The following is a 17,285-nucleotide window of genomic DNA, read 5'->3' as shown; positions in this document are numbered from 1 at the left end:
AGGAGCTGTATAAAATGCCTTACGGATGCACATGTGTAATCCTTGTAACATATATGTGACTAAATACATCTTCCTCCAGCCACACAGTGGAGGAACTGAGGTGCAGGGAGGTTAAGTTAGTTGCCCAATGTCGCACAGTTACTGGAAGAGTTGGGATTTGAACTCAAGTAGCCTGGCTGCAGACTCTACTCTTAGCCAGCTGTGCTGTATTTACTACCATCTACAGTCATGAATGAAATGAAAAATTCAGTCATGTTAATGAAATTTCACATTCGGTGCCCTTCCTCCTGCCCCACGATGCTCAAGCATGTTGGCATCTGGATTAGCATCAGGAAACCCACAGGGGTAGAGCCTCTGATGCAAATCTGAAAAGGCAGTGGGTTACTGTGGACCGAGACCCACACAATCTGGATGAGGTTATCCTCCTCTATTTGCCCTTTGACGACTCTTCCTTCCTCTTCTGGCCTCAGTGGCTGCTCCATAAGCAACATTTCAACTTCCGAAATGCCCAGCGGCCTTTAGGCTGGTGCTTTGTCAGAAGGACGCACAGAGGCAGGGCTTCCCAGCCGGACAGGCCACTGGGAGCGAGGGTCCCAGGGAGACGTGGATGGGCCCAGGCCTGTAGCTGCCGTCTTGCAAACAGCCCCCTGGAGGCGGTCTTGCAGCTTCGGGGAAAGGTCAAAATTTCAATCTTGTGTTTTCACACATCTTAAATGGATTTCAGCGGCACTGGCGCTGCCCCTGCCTCTCTTTCTAAACAATGTGGTTAAGCTGCTGTAGCATTGCTAGAGGCGGCATTCCTCCCGCATTGTGATGTGGTTTTTGGAAGTCATGCATGCAGTTAGCTAAACCAAACTAAGCTGTTTCATTAATGGGAGCAAATTCAAGAGAGAAATTGTGAATAGAAACAAGGCAAGTTTGCTTTTCACTCCTAATTGAAAAGGCCAGATAATTAAGTAGGCGGAGGAAGGAAGTATCCTTTCTGAGTCGTGAGCTGACTCTCTCTCCACTTCCTTTATTAGGTGGTGGTGGTGGTGGTGGTGCGTGTGGAAGGGTGACCTGACAGGGAAGTCCTAGCAAAGGTCTGTTACCCTGCACGCTCTGAGCGAGCTTACTCTGTTGTATGGCAACATAGTACCTGTTTTAGTTTGCAGTTCTGTTCAGCGTCCCCACCTTCCACCAAGGCCTCTTCTGTATGGCCGCAGCTCCAAGTCTCAGCTTCTCTTCCGCCTCATCCCCCACCGCTCACTTTGGATCCCACCTCAAAGACAAGGTGCCTCAGCATGAGCTCAGTCCCGCCTGCAGCTCCCACCTGCAGATGCTCGCCACAACACGTTCCCTCTCTTACTTCCCCCCTCAGGTTAAAGAGTCGCTCTTCATCTGCCAAGCCAACTGCTCTACCGAGTCCTGGATCCCAGGCTGAGTTCGCTTGTCAGTCACCCTGCTACTGACACCACTCCTTCCCGCCAGCATCATAAACGCGACCAACTCACTCCTATTCCAAAATAGTCTTCCTGCAACCCTGCATCCTGAGCTCCAACCTCCATCCTTGCCTGATTGCTTTGGCCAGTATGCGTCTTGACAGTCACGGACCCCACTTGTCACAGCTACACATCTTCACAGTCCTCGCCCCCAATGCTGGCTTCTGCAGCCCCTGCTCCACCGCCCGTCACCTCTGATGTCTAGTGTTCAGGCCCGGTGGACTTCCCGATCCATTTCCTGTTCACCTCTGGGTGAGGGAGGAGAGGGGATGGCCGAAGTGACCTCTTGAGGGGGAGTGCTGTTGCTCAGTTCTTTGATGCTTTTTCAGAGAGAGCCTAGAGTTTCAGACAAAGACATTTTTTCATCTACCAAACTGCATATTTTTACTTATTTAAAAAAGCAATCTCAAGCTCCGAAAATTTAACATTGATGCCAAATCAGATGAGAACTAACACTTGGTATCAACAGGAATATATTTGAATTTAAAAAGGCTAGCTGCATCTGACAGCAATGTGTCTCAGCTACTTAGTCTGAGTCGGAGTTGGGGGTGGGGAAGAGAAGCATCTTCAACAAACGCTTATTAAGACAAAGGACAGGTGATAAGTAGGGTGACCTTCTGTATCATGGGACATGTAGGGAGTCAGGGAAGGCTTCATAGCATAAGTTACACTTAGACTGAGTCTTAACGGGCAGGTAATTCTGGTAAAGAAAAGCAGTTCATCACCGAAGGCAGAGGGAGCAGCACGTGCAGGGCAGGGCATTCGTAAAATAACTGACATTTCAGGACATGATGAGCCCAGTGCTTTGAAGTGTCTTATGGTTTCTGTGCCCGAGTGCTGTCCCGTCATACCCTTGGCCCTTAAATATGGATAAGCCACAAGGCAAGAGCATATCCTAGTCATTTTCGTTACGGTTAGGGCTAACGATTCACCAAATGTGTACGAGTAACCGATTTCTCACATGCCTCCCTACGTCAAATGTGTGCTTTCGGACCATAGGAGAAAATGCATTCACAGTCAAGGCCATCTTTTCCCAAGGTCGTCAGCATGAACACAGAGGCGGGGCAAGGCCTGACAATGACAAGCTGGTGGTCCAGTGAGCCCGAGAGCCTTCGGCGGTGGCCACTTCTCCCACAGGGCGTGTCTAACCTCAGGCACCTGTCTGTCTCGTTTGTTGTTACACAATGGCTGGCACCAAGTATTCGATCAAAACATATTGGTTAAATGCATGGGTGATGGGCCCAGCAACCTGTGCTTTCCAATGAACACAGAGTTTCTATCTCCACTACCATTCACAAAGGAACTTCTTTTAAGTTCCTGCTTGTGGTAGAGGCTGGCGGCAGGGTAGGCTCCTTGCTGGGCACACTGGGAGGCAGGACTATGCACTGCCCAGCCCCCTTTTGAGTAGGTGGGGCCTCTCAAATGCATTTTTGCCAGTTCTCTATCACTTTGCTATTCAATCTTCGTTTTCCCTTTGGGTCTGATTTGTGCAATTTTTTTTTTTGTTTTACACGCTTGTCTCTTAATAACTTTCCTTTGTGAAAGGGTAAAGATGTGTAAGGCTGAGAACCAAGTTTTTAGAATGAGCTCTGGGCAAATGATCTATGAGCCACTCGCTCCACTGACGCAGGCAGACCGTATAAATCAGCTCTGTTTACCAATCAGGGCTGTTGATTTTAATTTACTCTTCTTCTAGGTTTCATGACTATTAATTTTTCCTTTGATTTATCACAGGGTGGCTCAAAGAAGTTAATGATGGTAATTACTGGTGTGGGATGCACAGGAAGAGTTTGCAGTGGTTGTGACTTCAGTCAGTTTAAGATAACTACGCTTATGGGGCCTCCGAATGTTGTTTAATCCCTGGAACTTCTTCGTTCTGACCATATACCACTTTGATTCCCATTTTAACGGTCAACACTCCCTCTATAAAATCCCAAGTTGGTGATAAATATCTGATACCTATTAACATTTTAAAATGCCAGCTCACACCTCACCTTAGTACTACCTTTGTGCTTTCCACACCTGTGTACATTCAGTGGCTTGAAGTAACTGTACATGTACTGAAAGGCGGTGAGATAATTTCTATGTTTTGTATCTGTAGTCCTATTTGTAAATGATCTACAACAGATGCACAGACACATGTGAAAAAAATTCTTTATTAATTTCTCACATTTCATTACAAAATGTATGTTGCAAACAACTTGAATAACCTACTTGTGTGTTTTTTGTTGTTTTTTAAACCCTTGGCTTCAAGAACTCAGATCTCCCTATCTTCTAGCAAGTATTGGGAAACACTGATTATTGGAGTCAATAGGTTATCATTTTGCTATTTATTTTCTTCTCTTAAGCTCTGAAAAAAAATGTCCTCTGTATAAATTAAACAAACAAAAAAAAAGTTGTAAATTCTATGTAATTACAGTCAACAGAATTATAATAATGCATCCAAAATGTGCGGCCACAAAATATGCGGTATGTTTGAAAAAAGAAAAAAATGACATTCTAGCCTTGTTAAAAGGATAATGGTCCCATATTTTTATTAACAGGTTAGCAAAACAAAATCCAATGGATTACAATATTTACATGTTATTGAAAAATAAAGTAGTGATAAAAGCATGTCACAATTATTTTCTTTTTTTTTTCCTTTTTCTTTCTTTTTTTTTTCTATTTTTTTTTGTTTGTTTGTTTTTTGGTAACCATTACACACACCCAATCCAGGTATGGAACTGTTTAATACATCTGAAATGAGGCCAATTAAAAACAAATATGGACACAGAACGAATCTTTAGATAGTTCACACTTTCCCCATTTTCTGGTTTCCACATGATGGCCCCCATCCCTAAAAAAAAAGAAATTAAATTAAAACAAATGCCCTACAAATAAAAATTCTCAACAGCAAGAAAATAAAAGAAGAACATGCTTTTCAAGTAAGCACTTATTCCACAAATGCAGTATCTTTCCATGGATTTTATTTGAAGCTGTGTGGGACACTGTCATCTCAGCAATCCCCCTTCCCTTACTTCCCTCCCCCTCCCGCAACCCTTCCAAGTAAAAAAAAAAACAAAACATGAAAACCAAAGAATTCACACACACGCACATGCGCACAAGCACACACACACATCCAAGCACGCGTGCACACAGGCTGCTAAAACCTAGGCTTCAAGGAAAGTTTTTTCTACTTTTTGGAGCAAAACCCTTTGTTCAATCAGAACATTATAAATGTAGACTTAGATTTAGTCTAAGCTGCTCCCTCCTGAAAAAACTAATATGGGGAAACCAAGCAGCTGGCAGCTAGATTTTAAAAAAAAAAGTTCTCCAGGCTCCTTGTAAAATATAAGTATTTCTTGTCCACTCTCACCAAAGGGATGGGATTCTAGCACATCCCCCTGCCTGCGAAATAAATGAGAAAACCCCCAAAACACAATGCAAACAAAAACAGAACACAGATTTTAAAATCACACACAAAAGCCAGCCCACCCTAACAGAAATTATTTGTGTGAGACAGATAATGTGTTAATTTGACAAGCAACAAAAGGGTGAAGAGGACATCCTCATCTGGCCCACAAGCTGCATAGCTGTGCCGAAAAGTTTGGTTCTTTAGTTAAATTAAAAAAAAGTTAACTTCTTTGTTATTTCCATGTTTAAAATAAAAACATTCCTATTCACAAGAAACTAAATCTCCCTTGCCCCCAAATTAAAACAATAACACGCACACACACACCAAAAAACAATTTATATGAAAAACTGAATTGTGCTGTGTTTGTAACACTCAAACTGATAGAAAATAAACGTGGCAAACAAAAACTCCACAGTCACCTTAAAATTAGCTCACATGAATCTACCAGATTCTAAATTATAGTTGAACACTAATAAACAGCTTACCTGGAATAAAGGATGACAATTCACAAACAGTTATCTAATAATTAAAGTCTGTTTCTTTTTTTTGTTTTGTTTTTTACTAAAATAATTAAAAAAATCACAGTATTTTAAGAAATAAAACCCACGTGGGGATTTTAAGCACAATTTGTGTTCCTTTCTTTAAAACTCTTTTTTTTCTCCATTCACCATCTTGCCCAGCAGTTCTCTCTACATTTAACCACAAAGACCACAGGTAGTACTGACAAATGCAGAGAATTCCCTTGGTTAAGTTTGAGGTACTAGGAAACAGGTGACTGTTTTTATGCAAAGCAGTTTTTTTGTTTTCTGTTTTTTGTTGGTTTTTTGTTTTTTTTCCCAAAGCGGCTGCAGTTAGGTCTTGAAAAAGCTGAAGGTATTAAAACTAGAAAAACGCACCAAAAGTTGTGCGTCAAAAAGTTGTTCCCCTAAGAGAAGTCTTCTACTGTCATGGAGCTTCTGTTTCCATATACTGTCCGAGACCCCCACCAAGCACACTGTGTGCACGGGAGGTGCTTCCGTGTTCCGCAACAAATGATACTTCCATGATGAAGATCCGGAAGAAAAGATGGGGTGATGGAAAAGGAGCCACATATTCCAACCATTTAAATAACTTTAATTTACATACTCACTCACACAGGTACCAGTGCTTTGAAAATAGATTGTTCAGTCCTAAAAAGCAGCTTTGTTCGGTCTTCTCTTTTCTGTCCCCCCCCTTCTCAGCCCAAGCTGGCCCTCCCACTTTTTCATCACGGTTCAAGTAAGGTTTGATTTAGGGTTTCACCAAATACTTATTCGTTTTTGGCCTCTGCATTCTCCAGGAGAGATTTGTCAGCAGCGACTACACAGATGGCTACCGTTTCATTCTTTAGGGAAAAGTCTATGCCGACTGCCTCGTCATCTTCCTTTTCTTCTATAGAGGGCATCTTAATACTGTCCACATTGTCTTTCAGGTGGATTTCTTCTCTGCTCACCTGCTTGGTGTCATTCAATGCCCTGGAAAAAAATTGGTGGGTAGATACAGATGAGTATATATTTTTTCCTCACTACACAGAAAACACTCAAGCATCCTTATTTCCCTGATCCTAAAATATGCCTAGGGGTTTTCCCTCTGAACAAATGCCACTGATGTTGGACTAAATTATGGGGAATTTATCCTTGCTACACCTTGGGTCATGTTATTTTCCGATGTCTTATTAAAGATCTGAACCTACCAAAGAGTCCGCTATTACACAACACTTTGATTACACCATGCAGTCACGTAACTGTACTAGTTCCCTCCTCTACTGGGTCGTAAGTCACATGTGGTAACAGCAAGAATGATTCTTATGCTCAACTCATCAGCAGAACCCAGAAGCTTGGTGACTGGCTCTATTTCTTAAGACTAAAAGAACGACTCAGGTATTAAAGATTTAATGGACAGGTCCAGAAACAAACCAAAAGCAAAAACCTGAAGATGGACCCTATGTTGGGAAAGCTTAGTTATATTATATTCTCTGAGTTTTAGACAGTTAAAAGGTTTCAGGGCATTTTTCTGCTGAAAGGACCAACTCCTAGGTTCTCTCTGTGTCTGATGTACTAAGAGCGCCTTGTCTAGGGGACTGTCTTTTGTTCAAGGATTTCATTAAGTGTTTTTTTACAGGTATGCTCCCACCTACCTGGGAGGCAGGCAGAAGCTGGCTCTGTCCCCGAGGCAGAGCATTGAAGGCACCAAGAGGTGCGTGGGAATGTTCAAGGCCACTCAGGGAATGAGTCATCACAGAGGCAGGAGCAGAAGCCAGATCTTTTGACCCCGGTCCACGCTCTATCAGAGAATGTCATGCTAATGAAAGCTGAAGGGACATTGGCCAGAGAAAGCGCTAAACTTCTACACGAAGGCTTGAGTGGGATTTGTCATTCCCAAAGATGACTTCTCATTCAACTTCTGTCTGGGTGACCATTTAAAAAAAATAACAGAAAGGGAGAAACTACTTCCTGACAGCTGCCTCTCCTCCCATGCCCGGAAATGAGGGGTCTCCATATTGTCAGGGGAACCAAAAAAGAACCTGGTCTCCCTGCCACCTCTCACTTTTGGGCAAAGGTGTTCTTGGGATGGCTCAACTTACATGCCGTGTCTCAGCACATGCCTTTCCCACTCAGAGCCCTGTGAAAATGCCCGTCCGCAGAATTCACATGGAAATCGCTTCTCTGTGTTAATAGCGGCCCCACGGTCAGAAAATCTCATCAGGTCTGTGAAGAGAAAGAAGTTGTTACCTGTGTGCAGTGGGAGGAGGCCGGAGGTAGGTCAATAGGAATCTTCATTGAAAAGCCATTCAAGAAAGCAATTTCCAGATTCAGTACTTTCTCCCCACTAGCTTTTCACCTAAGAGTATTTCTTAATAGCTCTCAAGCACTGTTCCTGGTTTCTGGGCTCTAGGTCTCCTCACCTCCCCAGCTGCTGCTTTCTTGCGCAAATAAGCTCAGCCTTTCTTGCCTGAAGAACCCCTTTTGTCTGTTCCAGTGACTTCTCAGCATTTTTTCCTATTGAATCTCTCCCTTCTGTGATGCTCTATCAGTTGGCACCTATTCATTTTCTACTGGACACAGATGTATCTTGGCTCACTAAAAAGACAGAGGCCACCAAAAGTCCTGGATCAGGTGACACACAGTAGACTTCAGGGTTTCGACTGGTGCCAAGTGAGGCTGGGGGCGCACGATGTGTGGTCATCTGTCACGGATGTCATAATCAACACCTCACAGGTGGCCACAAGCACTGAATGAGATCTCCAAGCAAAGAACCTAGTATGCACATGAATCCTGGACCACAGGGCGGCCGGCATGTGATGGCATCTCCTCAGCTAGCAAGGGATCCTGGCTGGCTGCCTGGCCTCTATTCCACATTGGCGGTGTTCATGAATGTGGAGATATACAGACATTTCTGGACATGTCTGTTGTAAACATCAAATAGTGACTGTGGCTGTTTTGTTTCCTCCACAGCGTTGGGCACGCGTTAGGGGCCTGACAGATGTGGATTGGCTGGCTAGCTGGTTCCAGGCCACTCCTCCTGGCAAACTCGAAGGCAGGAGCTTATATAGCCTTTGTGTTGTCCTGAGTCCCAAGCCCGTATGTCTTTCCTTATACCACAGAGGGCCAAATCTTCGTGCAGGTAATAAACAGCAAGACCCACTTCTGCAGTCACTGCAAAGTGAGGGCAGCGTGCAGGGAAATGTTCATCCTCGCTACATTTCTAATCACTCTGTGCCTGTCCATATAAAACCTCAGACGATGATGTCTCCTGGTTCAATTACTCCACCTCATAAAATCCTCAGGATGACGTTAACAGGACAGGTGTCTCTGCGCTGCCTTAATCCTCAGCACAAAAAAGCCATGTGAATGGGGCCAGTTTTAACAAAAGATGAAACATTTTCTCACAAATTAAGAAGATCACCACACAAGCCATTAAAAATAATTGCACAGACTATCTTCCTTGATTCTTTTCATTGGAAATGAGTCGGCGCCATCTGCTCTGCGCATTAATTCCTTAGCAGGGATTATCTCGGGCAAGAAATCAACAGAATGCCTTCCTGACTCCTCCCAACTGCATAATGAGAGGGGGTGGGGAGGCTGCCGCTTGGGTTGTTTGATTTCTTCATGCCTGGTTTCCTCTCGTTCAAATTCCCTCTGAGCCTCCTAGGCAGGACCTGAACTATGGTCACCGACAGCCCTCTTCCTGGGTCTCGCGTTGAACGAAAGGATGTCAGGAATGGGGCGGCCACAAGGTCGTGCGGCCCCTGAATTAGGCTTGCTGGAGGAAAGCCTGCATTGCCAACAGGGGGCATGCTCCTGGCACGTTTACTCTCTTCCCCTTAGGAAACATGAAACCAGTCATCTGTTCTCTCCAATGGCTCATGCTGTTTCATCCTCCAAGGCGGCGGCCAGTCATTACCTGTCACACATCAAATAGCTCTCCATCAGCCCCGAGAGCCGCACTAATGCCCCCTCCCGCTCCCTGCTCCTGGAAGACCGGCTGGCGGAACCCCAAGGCTACTGTGCACCATTTCTTCACGTTGGCAAGAACATACCTAATGGTGGGAAACTGGCTCAAAGGACACGGGACAAAGGAGGCTGTTCTTTAAAGGATCGGCCACAGCGATGTGAAGGTTTGGGCTCGGGCTTCCCGTTAACATTACTAGCAGTCACTCAGGTAAACCCCCCACCCTCTGAGAGAGGAAAACATGCTTCTAAGTCCAAGACTTTTCCCCCCACGTGGTTAGGCCCGTGAACGTGGAGGCCACACGTTCCAGTGAGAAGTGACCAGACACCACAGAGTTCTTTCACGTCATACCGAGCGGGTCTCATGCCCCGGCGTCCACGTGAATGGGGTGGCCAAGGTGGGCAAGCAAGGAAATTTGCCTGGTGCACCACCCACCCAACTGCCATCTTTTTTCTTCTGATTTCCTCTGCTTTGATTTTGGAGGAGTCACAGGGGAGGGGCGGGCTAAAAGGGGTTCTTGGCTCTGCAGTGCTTATAACCTCTGAAATCATGTGTGCTCAGCCCTAGACTGAAAAGTCACAGCATCCAATGAGGGATAATTTATTTTCTAAGAGCAGCAGCAGGGCACCGAGCATAATGAAGCAAGAGGAGCCTCTGTACCCTCTGTCAAAGGCATCCGCTTCCAGAAAACTCGAGTAGCAGCGCACAGACGTTCAAGAACTCATCGCTAAGAACATATTTGTGAAATGTGAAAAAGAAAAAAAAAACCCTGAAAATTAAAAAACCACGCTTCTCAGATCACAGCTATTTTCCTTGTAAGAAATGGATTACTACGGCCCCTATTAACAGAAGCTGTAACTTTACAAGGGCCATCAGCCTCTGGGTGAGGATATCCGATCTGTCCCTTTACTCTTCAGGCTGACCGTGGGAATGCGGGTCCTGAAGAACTGGCACACACGGCCAGTGGCCCCCGCTGTAGTCTTTCTTGGCTGGAGGTCTGGAGCCCATCTGGAACCCCACTTCACAAACCTGTGGTCTCCTGCTATGGTGTCACAGTGGGGGTGGACTCGGGGGTGGGGGGCAAACGCAGGGGTAGGTCAGCAAAAAGAACAGGCAGAATCCTGGAGGGAACTGGCCACCAAACAGGCTTTTGTAGGCAGGAAAAACAGACTCTGCAAAAGTACACCTTGGAGTGACGCCTAAGGGCCACCCAATGGACAGAATTCAGGGCCAGGTCCCTTCCGTGAAGAACATTCCACTTCCTGAAGGGTTAGGGGAAACAGTCTGTGGTATAAAAGAGGTGCCTTTGGAGCCAGAAGACCTACATCTAACCTCCAGCACTGGATGTTGTGGCCTTAATTTCCCTACTGTGAAGTGACCATAGTACCACCTATAGTGCAGGGTTATCATTTACTAGGTGATTACCATGTCCCAGGGACTGGGCAATGTCTTGTGGATCATCACTCAAGCTTTATACAACCCTGGGAGATGATAAATGCACAAGGAGATAAAATAATTTATCCAAAGCCACACAGCTAGTAAGCAGCTCAACTGACAGTCAGATCCAGGAGGCCAACGGCAGAACCCTCTACATTTTATAAGAGTTAAAGACAAAATTGAATATAAAGCCAACACTGGTCATAATCCTCAATAACAGCAACCGACACCATTGTTCTCATCACTGGGATACCTATAATGTTTATTTCCCACATCTATGTTACCCACAGGCATTTCATAAATCCGCAATAACTCACGTAACACACCTCAACCATATTCTTATATGCACCTTCTGGGTGATTTACCATATTCTGTCTTGACCAATACTGAAAACCAACTCTAGATCATGATCATGTAAATGTCTGTAACTAAATATACTTTTGAAAAACTTTATAGAAAATTATTTGAAAATAATTACAGACCCAGAGGAGGTTGGAAAGAGTACAAAACTCAAAACTCCCTTGAAACCATCCCCAGTGTTCTCTGTAAACTCATGGAAGCATAGAAGTTGGTCACTTTCTCTCTCTTTAAAAAGAAAACATTGCAGCAAGGGGTTAAGAAAAGTACCAGGCAGAGGTGCCTAGGGAGAGGGCTCAGGGCTCCAGTCCTCTGGAGCTGTGCCTCACCAGCTCAGCAGTGTCTACCCAGCAGCAGCCACTTAAAATAAGCAGCATTCAACTGGAAGTTCAATTATATTCCTCCATAGCCTCAGTGTCATCCATCCTGACGTCTGCCTGTCCTTATTCTGAAGATTCCTTAGACACCAGTTTTCCTTATTAAAAACAAATCACTGCATATAGTTTTTAGCAAACATACAGCTGTAGTGAGAACATGTGTTTTCCTTCGAGTTTCTATAGCTGTTAATAGTTTACAAAGACATGGCCCCTGACATTATCTCAAGCCAGTCTGTTCTGCTCCTTAACTAAGAAGGATCGTTCCTTCTGTTACTCCTACAACAACCTTCTGCCTCCCTTCTGTCTCACCATGGACGTGCTGGCTGCCATCTGGGACTCGGAGGGCAGGGGTGAGACTAACCTCTGTCATCAGCTTTGCTGCTCATTTCTTCTTCCTTGTCCTCGTCATCGCTGCTGGAGCTCTCCATCTTCTCCTTCATCTGTTCCAGCTGATCCAAGTTAACCCGTCCAACCAGCTCAAAGTTACGGCTCACCTAAAAAAGGGGCAAAGGAGTGACGGGATGATGCACCAGACGGAGCGGAGCTCTCCCTGGGGGCAGGATCTCCCCAACAAGGTCTCCTAGCACTGTGTTTCCGGAACCAGGAGCCTGAGAGGTCCTTTGCTTTCCTTTGATTCTTTCAGAGGTGGTTCGGTCCTTCATTCCCACAACCCACTATTTTTAATGAAACTGTTAACACTGGACCTTCCTTACTTGACTTAGTAAAAAATGTGAGCTAGTCAAGAAATCAAACCCTGAAGGCTGGGGTAGAGACTAGGTGTGAAATAAACATTTTTTTAAGTTGAATTCAACAGTATGGTTTTTGTAAACTATGTTTCAAATACTTCTGGAGGCAAAGAGGCTCTGTAAGTCCCCCTGAAAACTAGCAGTGGGTCACAGGCCTCTTCACCATGATCCTATGAACCTGTGGGCTGTCCCAGCTTAGGCCAGATGATGACCATTCAATTCCTGACTCCAGTTTAAGTGGAAGACAGCATTGTTATTTTACTGCTGTTTAGAAGTTGACCAAAGTCTATTTTATCAAGGTTGGGATTATCTGAAGAAAATCTAAGTAACTAGCCCCTAAAAATCCTTTATAAGTGTTAACTACGCTGATTTTCATTTACATAAAATATGGTTAGAATAATGTGGGAATCCAAACTTTCATCCAGGGGAAATAAAAACTAAGAAAACTCTATAGTGATGTTCTGTTTGGGGTTCTCATACAAATGGTGGCACCCAGTATACCTTCTTCATTCATCTCTTTTCAGAACCTCTTCAGTTGGATGCATACAATTATCAGGGATAGCAGGTTAGGCAGGACACAAGCTGCCAAAATGCCTCAAGCCTGTCAATAGCGATGGGCTACTCCTCCGTGGATGGCACTGTGCTCCCGCTGGGGACCAGGGGAGGGGCCTACAAAGTTGAACAAGACCCAGTTCCGGCCTCCTGAAGCTCACAATTTAGTTGAGGAGCTAGGACACCCATCGTTAATTAGATTCCAAGGACGATTCCCATAGCTGCCCCAGGAGAGAGCGTGGAATGAGAGCACAGGGGAAGAAAGGAGAAATTTACAAGACAATCCCCAAATATTCTCTGGGACCAGACAGGAACAAAGATTTACTGAGCACCACCAATTCCATCTGCCTGGCAGATGGGAACACCAGCATCAACTGTGACAGATGTGAGAGCGACTCAGGGTATCAGGGCCAAAAAACAGCCCTGTGGAAAGGCTTCACACTGTCCCAACAGCATCATGGAGGACGCAGGCAGCATTTAAAAGGAGGAAGAGAACTCAGGATAAAAGCTCATTTAAAACAAAAGAAACAATAGATGGCTCTAGCTATCATAGTGCAATCCATGAAATCACTTGACTTTGAAAACAACATGAGGGTGGAAAAGGTCATCGCCAATGTCCATGCTAAACATCAGGAAAGGCAAGTTCTTGTTTTGCTCATCAAAACAAGTTTTAAAAATTAATAATTATTGTGTATCAATGATACTTTAATAAAAATATAATTAGAACTAAGGTGAAGAGGAAGAGGAAGTTGAACTTGGAATCTTTCTCTCCCTCAAAAAGTTCACAGTAACTGTCTCCAAAGGGCTTTTCCATGTCGCCCCACTTCCCAACTAGGGCTTTATCTATAGTATGCCTCACCCCTTCAGACCTCAATGGATTGTTTGTTTTTATGACATAAAAGCAAAAAGGGAGGGCATAAGGGGCATGGGCTTTTAAATCAGCCAGATGGGAGTTCAAGTTCAGGGTCTGCCACTAACCATGACTGTGGGTGTTGCTCAACATCTACCTCCAGTGTACTCATCTGACAAGTGAGGGGGGTTAGCACAGTACCTGAAACACAATAGTTCCCCCAAATGTACTTTCCTTCCCCTTTCTGGGAATGTGGCATTTCCCAATTTTGGCTTTTGGAAACATTTATAACCAGCATGGTAAATGTGTATTTATAAAATTATGCTTAGCCACAAAGTCCACATTTTAACCAAACAGAATTTAGGACAAATATCTGAATAAAAGTTTTCCGAGTTGCCAGCCAGTGTTTCAAGAACAGGAGGATGATTCCAGTTTGCCCGATTTTGAAATTTGTGTGAAGAAACATATTTTTAAATGACCACTATTTGAAAAGCAGCCTTTTCTGACCACCTTCCCCCATTTCCCATCTTTAGCCAGAGCAACTGTAGGTGTAGAGATGGGGTATGTGGAGGTGGACGTTGCAGGGAACAAAAATAATGAAACCCATGAAGGTCAAACAAATCCTCAAACATCTTTGATCCAGTGGTTTGTGTTCATTCACTCGTTCATTCATTTGCTCCCCAAGAACCTGCTCTTGCGCCAGGCCTCATTCTAGGTATTGGAGCCCCTGCTTCTCAAGGAACTCATGGTGACAGAAGGATGTCTGTCATAAAACTGGATGTTATTTTTTTATTTTCCTTCTTCTGGTTTTTCTGAGGACTCTATTTGCCCATTTCCCCATCACCGCCATCCTTTCACTAGAAAACGATTAACATTTTGGACTCTGCACAATTTTAAAAGAATACCTGACATTTTCATGGTATAAAGTTCATCCTGGGCTACCCCAGGACTTGTTTGTCCTGAAGACTTCTAAAATGTTGCTATACAACTAAAAGATTTAAAAGTAAAAACTAAAACTTTTGCTTTGTAACTAGGATTAAAAAAAAAAACACAAAAAACTATAGTGTTGAGTTCTTACTATATAGTTTAAATCCCTGGGTCAGCAATCCAATAATACAAAAGGAAGACATTGCTGCATTTTGGAGCATCTCTTACCTGGATTGTTGTAAGCCCCTCCCTCCCTCTTTGCTGGTTCCCCAGTGTCCATTCTTGTCGCCTCTTGCATCTATTCTCCAGTGTGGTATGAGACTTTTTAAAAATATATAAATCTGTTCATGTCAGTCTCTGCTTGTCCTGAGGATAGAATCCAAATTTCTTACTGTAGTTGACATGGCCAGCTATCACCCTGTCCTGGCCTACCTTCTCCAGATCACCTGACCTTACTTGGACTCTTGGGATACGCCGTGTTCTTGCCTTTCGGCTTCTCTCTGCACATGCCACCTCCTGTCTGGAATTCTCTCAAGCCCGCCTCCTTCATGCCATGCCCCCTCAGCTGTAAAGCCTCAATTCAGTGTCACTGCGCCTGGGAGACCGTCCCTAAACTCCTCCTTGGTTAAATATCCTTACTCTCTGCCTTTGTAGCACCCTCTTTTATAACTTAACCACTCAATTGTTTACAGCCTGCCTCCTTCTACTGAATTGTAAACTCCACAAGGACAGACACTATGCATCTGACTCATAGCTGGACCCCCACACGGAAAGTGCAGTGTCTAGATTAGAGTAGGTGCTGATTTTACTTCCTGATACCGGATGTGTTCATTTTAACTTAATACGTTTTTCTTTCCTATACATGTTCACAAAGAAAAACTGGAAAACAGAAAAAGCTCATTTAAGGTCCAACTACCTATACATTCTGTCAACAAGTTCTTGTGTTTCTGTATATCCTGTTCTGTGTGCACAGGTTATTTAATTTCTGTAATCATATTAAAACATACAAGTGTGTATCCTGCTTGTTAATGCTTGGCAAGGCAAAAATGTTCTCTGTATAAATTATCATTTTTCATCACTATATAATACATCATCAGGTAGATGCATTGTAATTTACTCAGGTCCTCCCATACAAGTCTTGAGTTATTCTGGCTTTTTACTATAAAATATGTAGTAATAAACCTTATTGTATATTAACCTTTCTTTTCTGTTCAGTTTCAATTTTATAGGCTAAATTTCCAGACATAAAATTACAGGGTCAAAGTCAAAGGGTGTAGACTTCATTAAAGTTCTAATATATTTCTAAGTTGGTTTCTGAAATCATCATGCCAGTAAATTACTTTCTGGACCTAGAGATTGGTGGGTATCTGACCAACTTCTCAGCGGTGCAAAGTGCACATAGAGGGAAATTCGCTTCCTTTCTCTGGAGATGAGAAGTAATTTGTTACCTTGTTTCCCAAAAGGCCCAAAACAGAGGGAGAAAGAGCACGGCTAAGAGTTTATGAGATTCAGAACCTGGCCCCCTGCAGCCTTTTGAAGACAAAAGGGGCTGCACGTGGTTTTGAAGGGTGGGTCGTTCAAATACACAGTCACTCAGACTGGAGAACTGTGCAGATCCTGACATCCCATGGAAGTTATTCGTGAAAGCCCACGACTCCGTCCCCGGGGAAGCCAGCTGTCCGCTGAGGGGAGACGCAGCACCAAGGCCACAGCGCCTCTTGGCGATGGAGCAACGACACTGAGAACTCATCTGTGCTCCTGCTTAACGTTCAGGCCTCACAACTGTCTTCTGTTTGAGGTTTTCACCCACTCAGCAGAATGATTATAATCCGTCTCTAGCATGTGAAACAATTTCAATACTTGAGGCTTAGCCTAAGGCGAGAAGTATTATATGATTTAAAAATATGGTTGAACGTGCATTTTCAGATTGTCCTTAGGTGGCAAAAACCCAGACTTAAGAGGGAAGACTGAGATAAACTTGCTTGTTCACGAAGGAATGAAACTGGACACTTGTCTTCAGCTCACTTAGCAGGCATTAAGTGGGGCAGTGATGGAAGAAAAATCCACCTAACGTTTCCAGAGCTCCCCGCTCCTAACCCTTCACATTTGTACCTTCAGAAGGGACACCCACTCAGGATGTTCACACCATCTAGTACTGCCATTTCATGCTGAAAAGAAAGACTGAAGTGAACTTCATATTTCTAGAAAAAGGGACACCGGTGAACACAGGGAAACTGTCTCTTACACCAGAAATGCCCATCTCAGTCACAAGCTGAGAAAAGCATAGTGCTACCAAGATTCTGAAGGACATACAGCCCAGGCTGGCAAACTTTTTCTGTGAAGGGCCAGATAAGCACGTATTCGAGGCTCTCTGGACCACGCAGTCTCTGTCACAACTACTCAACTGCTCCGGCAGCTTGAAAGCAGCCTCGGACAACATGGGAAGGCATAGGCATGGCTATGTTCCCACCAACTGTACGTATGCACACGGAAATTTGAATTTCATATAATTTCACTTGTCATGAAATATTACTGTCTTGATTTCTTTCAACCATTTAAAAATGTCAAAACCTTTCTTAGCTGGCAGGCCATATAAGTATCAGGTGGTTTACAGCAGATCTTTCCTTGTCTTTCAAAGTCAGAGAAGGAATGAGGGAAAGAAATTAGTGGTTGAAAGGTTCAGCAAAGCATGAT

At 44.0% G+C, this 17,285-nt stretch overlaps 1 protein-coding gene across 8 annotated transcripts in view; it reads right to left on the bottom strand.

Moving 5' to 3' along the window:
* Positions 1-3,618: 3,618 nt before the first annotated feature.
* ZNF462 (zinc finger protein 462) overlaps positions 3,619-17,285 on the bottom strand; it is a 140,154-nt gene continuing 126,487 nt past the window's right edge. For 5 of the 8 annotated variants that reach the window (XM_057498906.1, XM_057498905.1, XM_057498907.1 and 2 more), the window contains exons 11-13: positions 11,878-12,010; positions 7,478-7,601; positions 3,619-6,368 (exon numbers count right to left, since the gene is read on the bottom strand). In XM_057498906.1, the coding sequence (XP_057354889.1) occupies positions 6,164-6,368; positions 7,478-7,601; positions 11,878-12,010 (462 nt within the window). In that variant the 3' untranslated portion in view covers positions 3,619-6,163. Of the gene's footprint in view, positions 6,369-7,030; positions 7,177-7,477; positions 7,602-11,877; positions 12,011-17,285 lie in introns of those variants that run through there. The other 3 variants (XR_008996577.1, XR_008996578.1, XR_008996579.1) reach the window with 3 other exon arrangements.

The sequence above is a fragment of the Manis pentadactyla genome, chromosome 3 (genome assembly GCF_030020395.1).
Source record: "Manis pentadactyla isolate mManPen7 chromosome 3, mManPen7.hap1, whole genome shotgun sequence".
In the NCBI taxonomy this organism is placed as follows: domain Eukaryota; kingdom Metazoa; phylum Chordata; class Mammalia; order Pholidota; family Manidae; genus Manis; species Manis pentadactyla.
This window is presented reverse-complemented; position numbering and strand designations above follow the sequence as displayed.